The sequence below is a fragment of the Lampris incognitus genome, chromosome 17, assembly GCF_029633865.1.
Source record: "Lampris incognitus isolate fLamInc1 chromosome 17, fLamInc1.hap2, whole genome shotgun sequence".
Taxonomy (NCBI): Eukaryota; Metazoa; Chordata; class Actinopteri; order Lampriformes; family Lampridae; genus Lampris; species Lampris incognitus.
In genome coordinates, this window is record NC_079227.1 from 21,350,501 (window position 1) to 21,362,614 (window position 12,114).

Below are 12,114 nucleotides of genomic sequence, written 5' to 3' on the forward strand. Positions count from 1 at the left end.
GGTCAATTTACAATTAATTTTCTTCACCATGTTCTTGTTCTTCCCAAGTTCTATGTAATGCAATAGGGTGCAATAATGAACAGCGATAATAGAATAATACAAATGCATGAGGTTGATGATTTATATAAACTGATATTTTTAATCCCAACAGTTTTTTTTTTTTTTGCCCTGTTACAAAGGAAAAGGAAAACTATGTTCAACTTTTGCATTGCAGAAAGTAAAAGTTAGCTTGGGAAACAAAGTACATTGCAATACGTAAGAACAATATGGATTTTAACATGTTTTTAAACTACCGGACCCTCTATAACCGACTTGCCAGAGACAACATAACATCTTGACACTGAATTATATCTGTAATGTTGTGGTGCAAAGTAAAGAGTACCATGTCCTGCTTCCAGTTGCTCCTTTATATTACAAGTGTGTTGCGTATGCTTTGGAGCTGAAGATAAATGACAGGGCATAGTCCCCCCCCCCCCCTTTGAATCTAGAAACATGATCTGAGAGGGAATGTACAACACCTGCCAACACCAATGTACCAGCCCAAGTTCATCAAGTAAGCCTTTTCTCCTAGGCACATTTTATTTACCAACACCTGACTGACCACAGTGTGAGTCATCCCCCATATCTCTCAAGGTGTCATCTGATTGACCTCCTCAGGTGTGATATCACGGGAATACAGCTCAGAGAAGAGTGCAGGCAGCCAGTACTGTGGTTCACCGGCAGCTTGAGAATCTAGCCAGGCTAACCCTTCTTTCAGTAGGTGATCCTGTGAATACAAGGTAATGGTGGTGAGCTGTAAAGCTTGTGCAGTGGCCTCAAATAAGATTTAATCAGATGTTTTTCTGAGACACTTACCAGCACATGACAAGCCCTTTCTCGCTCCCATTTAAGACTCTCCTTGATCTCGCATGCCGTAACAAAGCCCTTCTTCTAAAGGGTCGAAAAGGAAACAAAATGCTCGTGATATCACAATGTATCAGGCAGGTCTAATCTCTGAAAAAAAATAAATTGCTTTTCTTGGACATATATTTTGACCAAGGCTGTATAAACAAATATGGCTGGAAACTATATATACAGTTTATATAATACTCCCAAGGTTTACAGTGACAGTAAAACGTAATAAGGGTTGAATAAGGTCAGGTCTTTCCAGTATGGCTGTAGTTCTCAACATATTCCATTTCATTTAACTAAGAAGTAAGAGGACGCCCCCTCCTTTCACCTGCCCTTGATAATGAACCCTTGGGAACTTAATGTTATGGTACCTCAGCCAGCTGCAGTACCACAGTGTGGTCCATGTTGAGCTCTGCTGGGACTGACTGTACCAGGTAAGAGCCACCGACAGGAATCATCCCAAAACCATTTCCCATGGCCTTCAGCTTTTTTATGGCTCTCACCAAATCATCTCTGCAAAGCATGTTTCAAATGCTTTATCAATCACACCACTTATAACTGAAACATGGAAAACCTGAGAATAACCTCTAGATAAGTGCAAAGTATACATTTGTGAAATGAGTGCTATATCACGAAGCAGTGGCATGTAAAATCTAGATACAGAAACCTTTATCCGCATTCAATAGAGATTGTCATTTTATATAGACATTCCATCAATGGCACTCACTGGCTCACATCCTGAGCATATTTCCCCCTTCCCTTCAACACTCTTTGATAAAGTTCATCCAAAGTAATGAGCCCTGAATGGAAAAAGCACAGATCAACAGAACCTTTGATTAATTTACCACACAGATGCTTCATTTACAGCACAAACAAAAGTGGTTATAATATGCAGTTCTCCAAGATGTGACTACATTACATGACATTGGGCTCTCTAAGGGAGAATACATAATCAAAATACTAGAGATGTAGTTGAAATTCAAACAATGTTGACTATGATGACACAAATATAGGCTGCCCTACTCCCTTAAGTATGAGGGATTTGGAAAAAGGGCAATGCCTTGCTACTGTGGCATGACCTTGTTGTATGAATCTGACTTGGCTTGTGAATTCCGTTGACTATCTATAGTACGGCCACATAAAAACAAAACCGACTTGTTTTTCTTTTTTGGTGTGACTTCTTACTTCAAAATGCAGTAACTTTAATGGTCGAAATAATGCGAGTAGCAGCTCACCTCCATTTCTGTGCTTCAGGGCAAGGCACACTTCAATAATCTGAACACCAAGCTCATAATAGAAGTCCCCTACACCAAGCATCTCTGACCAAAATCCTTTGCCAGCTGTGACAGAAAAGAAAAAAAACATTAGAAAGTTACATGTCAATTTATCACAAAAGCCTTGAAATACAAAGGGTACAATACTGTATGAACGGCCTAATAATTCTCACAGGCAAGTGGATCAACTCCAATGGTGGCACACATTTCTTGAAACTGGACTCGGAACTGGGAATTCTTGCGAATCTCTTGTTTATGCTTGCTGGCAAATTCCTCCAGGTGAGACTTGAAGGTCTCTAACTGTTTAGACATCTGACAAGAGAATAGGGTGGGGAAACTACATGCTATTAGTTATTCAAGAATTTAATCTGAAATAATTTCATACAAGCCCTTGCCAACATGCGGGGGGGTTAAACACACCTGTACAATTTGATCTTCAGCTAGAACAGTTCCTCTTTCCTTGTACTTGGCCTGTAAAAGAAATGGCCGCAACTGAATCGATGTGCTTTCCAAGTCCAGCTCGGAGAAATAAGGGCAGAATGACTCTTTCTACAGCTCGGAAACACAGCAACACAACAAATGTCAGCTCGCATGTTCGCCATAAGGTTACCTCTGCAAGCTTCTTTTTGGCTATAGCGCCTGCACCAACTCCTCTCCGATGCATGTTGTTGCTCTTAGGTGGAAATTATGAGTGAGATGATTTTATGTATTCGCGAGATGGAGCAATTCACAAGCCCACGGAATATGCATGCGGATGTGACAATACCGACGTTTCCGACTACAAATTCATCCGTGTGTTTCAAGTATTTAACTCGGTGCAATAACATCTAAAATGAAAAAGACAAAAAACAATATTGATTTCAGAAAGCTCGACACTTGTCAACACATCTCGTTTCAGAATCAAGAACTCAGCTACTTCCTTGTTAGTCAAACAACAAGGCTGGATACGGACACTGCCCCCTGCTGCTTGGGCGAAAATAGCAAGACAAAAAAAATCTGGAAAAAAGACTTTGACGCAATATAGACAATAAACCTCACAAATAAATTTAACCTCAGCTTTGAGATTGACATTTCTTTTAATTAAATTTGTGCTGATAAATCTGTGGCCGGCCATCTGAAGCACTGATGCGTCATTTGAATGGGTGTTGTTTTTTTCCCCCCTCTTTTGTTTTTGCTATATCTAATGACAATCTTACATGTTCCAGCAATGGAAAAAAAACATGCTTTTCATTTCAAGTCATTTTTTATTATGTATGGATTTCATGGCATACATCATGGGCCACAGGACAACATTTCATTTCCAGTGCAATTCAAACAGAAAACAGTCAACTTTCCATATTTGATATAAGTCAAAAGGCAGACATCTGATCAGAAAGATTCTCAAGTTGTTTGCTGATTTTTATTTCAGAACATCACTGGGTTCTGTCGTAATAACAGCATACACATGAGAATAGATGATTGAAAGAGTCATTAAAGCAATGTAATGATTGTATCATGAGATGACCACAACGCTATATAAGACTCAAACAAAGCTACATAGAAGGAACAAAAACACCTAGCTTATTTTCATGTTTTTCATGAACATTTTGAGCTTCAGCAGTTCATTGTATTGGTACTCCCCGTCTGGGCCTTCTCCCCGAATGGCAGGCCTGTGAAAACGTTTAATTTATTTAATCATTGACATTTTACTAACATTTTCGTTTTTTGTTTTGTTTTGTTTTTTGTTTGTTTTTTGTGACTTTTTTGTTTTTATTTAGATAGGATAATGGAAAGAAGTTTGAGATGCAACACAGGTCCTGAGCGGTCTGTGTTTGTACCTAGCTGGGTAGGCTGCAGAGACAACCAGTATAAGTTAACTTGCCTGTTGCAGGGACTTACTCATTCTTTTTCTCCCTTTGCTTGAGCAAGAAATCAACAAAATTCTTCTGCATCATAGAATCCATGATTTTGCTGATGTCACTGGCAATGATGGACTCAGCATATCTTTTCCTTAAATGGTGCTCCTTGTTGGTGAGTCTCGAGGCATGCCAACGGAGAAAGTCATGTTAGTGGAAGCAGCGGAATCATGTAATGCATTGATTTATCCCCTTTGTATCTCCAGCGGCAGTGGGCCACCTTAGTAAGGACTGATAAGATCAGGACTTACCCCACATTGTTTGTGAAAGTTTGAAATTAACAAGACAAAGTCCCCACAGGATAAGCACAACCATGTCATAGCTAACTTTCCCATAGAAATGTGCAACTAACAATACTAACTATACTTTTACAAAGTAGCTTTGGTGCAACATGTTAAAGTGGGACCAAATGCAACCAATCTTGAACCAAACAGCAAAATATTGTAGTGAGTTCCTGAATCAATATATCGGCGTGGGTGTTTTATGCAAACCTGATGCATATGTTAGCAGATAGCATTTTAAAACTGGATTAGCTTTCACAGATATACCCCCCCCCCCCGAGGAACAAAAAGGTAAGCACACAGGTGAGCCTTGCAAAGACCAACCTCGTCTCCAGTGGTTGGGCCCTGACCTCAGCAGACAACATCCCAAAAAGGCACAACACCACCACTGCAGACAGTACAGGCTTCATGATGACTCTGATACAGAAAGAAAGAAATTGTGTTTAGTCGTCCCTTACTGACAATTCATTTGACACAACAACGAGTGCGATGTGATCACCGGCTAATAGAACAGAAAATCAGAAATAATAAATCAGCAAATATGTTGCAAAATCCAACCCTATGGAAAAAAATAATGCCTAGACTGATACAATTAACAAGTCTTACCGTTATAATTCCAGTGTGGCTGTGAAGCTGCTGAACTTTGTGAGTTGCCTTGAGGAGTTGACCTTTTATACAGCCTCTCAGAGGCAATTTGTGTCACAGCAGGACTCGTGGCGAGTAACACATTACCCCCCCCCCACTCCACACACACACACACACACACACACACACACGCGCGCGCGCGCACACACACACACACATGTGACTACTGATAAACAGCAGTCTAATCAATGTGGAAAATTCATGATTACATGGCTGTATTTTCAACAGAATTAACAGTGTCGTGGAAACCTTTATGGGCCATTAAACTAATCAAACTGTGGCACTTCGTCAGCTTTTGAAAACGTAATGGCTCAGTGATGATATTGACTGACCAATGATGATTAAAAGTCTAAATGTTTTAAAATCAGTGTATCCGGACCAGCGTTTATCTAATGCTAACACACGCCATACGGTGAAACAATAGCTGTCCTCAGAAACAAAACATTAGCCTTAGTTTTTTTTACAATTTTTTTTCCTGTGATAACAATTTTATGGTGACAATGGTATTTTAGTGAAATTTAAAAAATATATATATATTGGGATTTTTTGTGAATTCTATATTACTGTATTCTTTGTAGATTACCATTACTAGATTATTATGATGTTATACAAGATGGTAGTTGTAGCAGTGTGTACACAGTTGCTTTCACGAATGAGTGATAATAAAAGCAGTTAAAAAATGTGGATTGTTCCCAGAGACAATCTCCATTCTCCATTAGGTCTCCATAATTCTGACCGAAAAATAATGACAAATGTGAAATTACATTTTCTTACTTACACTTGTGTGCACGCAAACACACACACAAACACACAAACACAAACACACACACACACACACACACATTCTCTCTCTGTCTCTGTCTCTGTCTGTCTGTCTGTCTGTCTGTCTGTCTGTCTGTCTCTCTCTCTCTCTCTCTCTCTCTCTCTCTCTCTCTCTCTCTCTCTCTCTCTCTCTCTCTCTCTCTCTCTCTCTCTCTCTCTCACACACACACACACACACACACACACACACACACACACACACACACACACACACACACACAAACAACGTTTTTTTTTTCTTGTCTCTTCTCCCGTGTGTGTGAATGGTGTGAGGTGAGTTTCCCCTGTGTGCATGTGTAGCCTGTCCTCCTGTCAGGTCTCCATGGTGATGGTGGTCGTGTGACTCAGGTCCTGGGCTGTTCCGGTGGCATCTGGACACTGTTTAGCATCCTCCTCATCATATTCTCCACATATTTTATAATTCCATTATAATTCTGTTATCCTCTTTCAGTGTTGTATTCTTTAAATTGTGAACACACAACATCCATTGCACGTTGTCCATCTTGGGAGAGAGATCCCTCCTCTGTTGCTCTCCCTGAGGTTTCCTCCCTGTTAAAGGGTTTTTTAGGGAGTTGTTCCTTATGCGAGGTGAGGGTCTAAGGACAGGATGTGGTGTTGCCCTAAAGCCCACTGAGGAAAACTTGTAATTTGTGATATTGGGCTATACAAATAAAATTGACTTGACTTGACACCCAACAGCCACAGGGAGCAGCATCTTCAGGTTAACGCTAATAGAGGTAGGTTGTATGATTGCCAAAAAAAAAAACCCACTTAATTTTTGGGTTTATGCTGACATCAGTTAATCTTTTCTAGAACAATAATAGTAGCGAGAACTGATGCATTTTTCAAAAGAAAATCTGTGTGTGTATTTATTGAGTTCATTGCCACATGTTTAAAAGGGTTACAACCAATGAATAAAGTGGAAAGGACACTGATAGTATGCTGAGACTAAATGGGTTAGTGGAAGAAGAGGTGTAGTAAGAATAGGAGTAACAGCAGTAGAAAGGGAGAGATGGAGAGTATGAATAGGGACACGCACATAAGGAGCACGAAGAACAGAAGTAATAGACAGGGGCATGTGTAACAGAAAGAGTATTAGGATGCGTAGCATGCTAATTGATTACCAGGGTGTTGGAGAAAGCTTAATTGTTGCTCCAACATTAATAGTAGGTTGATAACTGTTTTATTATGTGGTTAACAGATGGTTTCTACTGGGTGTTAGAACCAGTTGCATGTGACCTGGTGGTTGCGTGGTACATGGTGTAGGATTACTTAACAACCAAAAAAGCAGTAATGTGTGCAGTTATTGAAAATTAAGCCGGGTACTGTACAATATTAAAGGGAATAAACTAGCAGAGTTTTGGGGGCCTGAGTAGCAGTGTGCACTTTTTAGTTACCCTTTTTAGAGCTTTCTTTTATGGTTCAGCTCATCCTTGCAGACGTGTTTATGATATCTGATGACGACGCTGATGATTTTCTTTAATGAGTAAAAAAGAAGTGACCGGTGATTGCAACTGAGCCCCTTGCGAAATTACCTCTAGTTTAAAATGTCTCTCTAGTTGGCTGTCCGAACTGTTTTTTTTTTTCTTCTGGTTGGAGAGTTGCATGAAACAGAGCAAACTCAGCTTCCATGAACAAGTGATACTGGTGAGAAGACTCACAATTTTGAGTAATTTCCAGGTGGTCCCTCACCTCAGTAACCATGTTTGTAACCATGCCCCCCCCCCCACACACACACACAAAAGGTATGCTATTCTAAGAGAAAACAATTTATTCATCTGACAAATATACCTCTTGGACTTCGATTGCAACCTTTTTGCATGTTAAGCCCCCCCATTTCAAAAAAAATTGTAAATTGAACAGATGTGGCTGGAAGCCATTTGTGGTGACAATTGCGCTGTGTGTACCCAGACCCTGGAGGGAAAACATCCCTGGTGTGAGGGCAGCATGCCAGACACAACAGGTGAATGTAATGACCCACCATGCAGGAAAGAAAAGCAGCACCAGTGATTGCATCAGTGGCCTGGATTGGGTTCTGCTGTCAACTACTAGGAGTTTGCAGAAAGGTGAATCAGTTCATCTGGACACAACATTTATTGAGAGAAACGTTTCATGACTCATCTAAGTGATCTCTTCAGTCTCAACTGACTGCAGGTATCCCCACCCTTATAAACAATACAATGGCATAACAACCAAAAACAATGATCAGTTTCATATGCAAATTGCTGTGACCGTTAATTAGAGCTACAATGGCCATGTGTACTATTCACAGAAGATTGGGGAATAGTTGCAATCATAGCACTGTAAGATGGTGACAGATGTACTCTTAGCTCTCCCCTTGGTTCAGGGATGGTCGTTCCCTCTTTACATAGATGGCAACTTTGACACCCCGTTCAAACCAGCGTTCCTCCCTATCAAGGATGTGTGCATCCTCATCCTTGAAAGAGTGGCCACTGGCCTGTAGATGGGTGTAGACTGCAGAATCCTGGCCTGATGCATTAGCTCTTCTGTTTTGTGCCATCCGCTTTGCCTGCGTCTGTTTGGTTTCCCTGATGTACAAGTTACGGCAATCCTCCCGGCACTTAACAGCATACTACTACTACTACTACTATTATCGGCTACTCCCGTTAGGGGTCACCACAGTGGATCATTTGTTTCCATCTCTTCCTGTCTTCTGCATCTTCCTCTGTCACGCCAGCCACCTGCATGTCCTCATTCACCACATCCATAAACCCCCTCTTTGGCCTTCCTCTTTTCCTCTTCCCTAGCAGCTCCATATTCAGCATTCCTCTCCCAATATACCCAGCATCTCTCCTCTGCACATGTCCAAATCATCTCAGTCTGGCCTCTCTTGTTTTTTCTCCAAACTGTCCAACCTGAGCTGTCCCTCTAATACTCATTCCTAATCCTGTCCCTCTTTGTCACTTCCAATGAAAATCTTAGCATCTTCAACTCTGCCATCTCCAGCTCTGCCTCCTGTCTTTTTGTTAGTGCCACCATCTCCAAACCATTCAACACAATAGCTGGTCTCACTACCATCTTGTAAACCTTCCATTTGACTCTTGCTGGTACCCTTCTGTTGCAAATCACTCCTGATACTCTTCTCCACCCACTCCACCCTGCCTGCACTCTCATCTTCACCTCTCTTCCGCCCTCCCAGTTACTTTGAACAGTTGACCTCAAGTATTTAAACTCATACGCCTTCGTCACCTCTACTCCTTGCATCCTCACCATTCCGCTGTCCCCCCTCTCATTCACACATATGTATTCCATCTTGCTTCTACTGACTTTCATTCCTCTTCTCTCCAGTGCATACCTCCACCTCTCCAGGCTCTCCTCAACTTGCTCCCTACTTTCGCTACAGATCACAATGTCATCCGCAAACATCATAGTCCATAGAGACTCCTGCCTGATCTTGTCCGTCAACCTGTCCATCAGCATTGCAAACAAAAAAGGGCTCAGAGCCGATCCTTGATGTAATCCCACCTCCACCTTGAACCCTTCTGTTATTCCAACCACACACCTCACCACTGTCACACTTCCCTCATACATGTCCTGCACCACTCCTACATACTTCTCTGCTACTCCCGACTTCCCCATACAATATCACACCTCCTCTCTCGGCACCCTGTCATATGCTTTCTCTAAATCCACAAAGACACAATGTAACTCCTTCTGGCCTTCTCTGTACTTCTCCATCAACATTCTCAAAGCAAACATCACATCTGTAGTGCTCTTCCGTGGCATGAAACCATACTGCTGCTCGCTAATCATCACCTCTCCTTGTAACCTATCTTCTATTATGCTTTCCCATATCTTCATGCTGTGGTTGATCAACTTTATACCTCTGTAGTTGCTACAGCTCTGCACATCACCATTATTCTTGAAAATCGGTACCAATATGCTTCTTCTCCACTCCTCAGGCATCCTCTCACTTTCCAAGATTGTGTTAAACAATCTAGTTAAAAACTCCACTGCCATCGCTCCTAAACATCTCCATGCCTCCACAGGTATGTTATCAGGACCAACTGCCTTTCCACTCTTCATCCTCTTCATAGCTGCCCTCACTTCCTCCTTGCTAATCCACCGCACTTCCTGATTCATTATCCCCACATCATCCAACCTTCTCTCTATCTCATTTTTTTTCATTCATCAGCCCCTCAAAGTACTCCTTCCACCCTCTCAGCACACTCTCCTCGCTTGTCAGCACATTTCCATCTCTATCCTTGATCACCCTAACCTGCTGCACATCCTTCCCTGCTTGGTCCCTCTGTTTAACCAATCGGTACAAGTCCTTTTCTCCTTCCTTAGCATCCAAACTTTCATATAACTCGCCATATGCCTTTACCTTTGCCTTCGCTACCTCTCTCTTCACTTTATGCCGCATCTCCTTGTACTCATGTCTACTTTCTTCATCTCTCAGACTATCCCACTTCTTCTTTACCAACTTCTTCCTCTGTATACTTTGCTGTACTTCCTCATTCCACCATCAAGTCTCCTTGTCTTCTTTCCTCTATCTAGATGACACACCAAGTACCTTCCTAGCTGTCTTTCTCACTATTTCTGCAGTGGTTGCCCAGCCATCTGGCAACTCTTCACTACCACCCAGTGCCTGTCTTAGCTCCTCCCTGAACTCCACACAACAGTCTTCCTTCTTCAACTTCCACCATTTGATACTTGGCTCTGCCTTTACTCTCTTCCTCTTCTTAGTCTCCAAAGTCATCCTACAGACCACCATCTGATGCTGCCTAGCTACGTTCTCCTCTGTCACCACCTTGCAGTCTCTATTCCCTTTCAGATCACACCTCCTACATAAGATATAGCCCACCTAGGTGTCCCGATAGTGTCGTAGCCTATTCCGTTGTCTACCAACATGGGAATCCTGGTTCGAATCCCCGTGTTGCCTCCAGCTTGGTCGGGTGTCCCTACAGACACAGCTGGCCATGTCTGCGGTTGGAAAAGCCAGGTGTGGGTATGTCTCCTGGTCGCTGCACTAGCACCTCCTCTGGTCGGTTGGGGCGCCTTTTCGGGGGGGAATAGCATGATCCTCCCATGCGCTACGTCCCTCTGGTGAAACTCCTCACTGTCAGGTGAAAAGAAGCGGCTGGCGACTCCACATGTATCGGAGGAGGCATGTGGTAGCCTGCAGCCCTCCCCGGATTGGCAGAGGGGGTGGAGAAGCGACCGGGAAGCTTGGAAGAGTGGGGTAGTTGGCCGGGTACAATGGGGGGGAAAAAAGGGGGTGGGTGGTGATATAGTCCACCTGTGTGTACTTCCCTCCACTCTTATACATCACCCTGTGTTCCTCCCTCTTCTTGAAATATGTATTCACTACAGTCATTTTCATCCTGTACATCACCTCTTCATCACCTCTGTTCTCTTTACCAACATGCCCATTGCAGTCTGCTCCAATCACCACTATCTCCTCCTTGGGTAAACTCTCCACCACATCATCAAACTCACTCCAGAACTCTTCTTTCACTTCCATCTTACACCCAACTTGCAGGGCATATGTGCTTATAACAGTCATCATTACCCCTTTGATTTCTAGCTTCATACTCATCACTCTGTCCGAAACTCTTTTCACCTCCAACACACTCTTGACATACTCTTCCTTCAGAATTACCCCTACCCCATTTCTCCTCCCATCTGCACCGTGGTAGAAGAGTTTGAACCCACCTCCGGTGCTCCTGGCCTTACTCCCCTTCCACCTGGTCTCTTGCACACACATTTTATCTACCTTCCTTCTCTCCATCATATTTCATTTCATTTCATTATTATTTATTCCACTCATGGTAGTGCACAGCTCCAGACAGAAACAAGCAATTCATAATCAAACACAAATCAACTCAAACATAGATAAACAACAGAATAGATGGTCTGTCAGTCAGTTACTCAACAACTAATACTTACAGCAACATGGGAAATGAAAAAGAACCAAAAAGTCATACTAATTAATGCTTACAGCAACATGGGAAATGAAAAAGAACCAAAAAGCCATACTCAATAATTCACCATCAACTGAAAACCCATTACCTGACAACTCAATATTGTCTAATTATTCTTTCCTTATACATTTTCTTGAACTGAAAGATATTTGTACAACCCTTTAGATCGTTCTCTAAAGAATTCCATAGTGATGCCATATACCGAAATACACATCTGCTTTAAAGTAGTACGTGCATACGGATGTTTAAAATTAAATTTCCTTCTATGGTCCTCGTGCTTTGAACTAAAAACAATTTTTTTTGTAGATCTTCTGGTAATACTCTGCTTTTTGCCCTGTACATAACTAACAATGTCTGT

The 12,114-nt window shown here is 42.1% G+C and overlaps 1 protein-coding gene across 1 annotated transcript; it reads right to left on the reverse strand.

Moving 5' to 3' along the window:
• Positions 1-119: 119 nt before the first annotated feature.
• snf8 (SNF8 subunit of ESCRT-II) lies at positions 120-3,057 on the reverse strand. The gene is made up of 8 exons (XM_056296816.1): positions 2,776-3,057; positions 2,586-2,636; positions 2,339-2,477; positions 2,127-2,231; positions 1,619-1,691; positions 1,263-1,404; positions 856-930; positions 120-766 (listed from the first exon to the last, which is right to left on the reverse strand). The coding sequence occupies exons 1-8, from the start codon at positions 2,827-2,829 to the stop codon at positions 629-631; spliced, it is 777 nt and encodes a 258-aa protein (XP_056152791.1). The 5' UTR covers positions 2,830-3,057; the 3' UTR covers positions 120-628.
• Between the last annotated feature and the right edge of the window lie 9,057 nt (positions 3,058-12,114).

Coding starts and splice junctions, on each gene's coding strand:
- snf8 (XM_056296816.1), bottom strand. CDS start 2,829: ATGCATCGGAGAGGAGTTGGTGCAGGCGCTATAGCCAAAAAGAAGCTT. Junction 2,478..2,585: donor CTGAAGATCAAATTGTACAG/GTGTGTTTAACC, acceptor TTCTCTTGTCAG/ATGTCTAAACAGTTAGAGAC. Junction 1,405..1,618: donor TATGCTCAGGATGTGAGCCA/GTGAGTGCCATT, acceptor CATGCTTTGCAG/AGATGATTTGGTGAGAGCCA.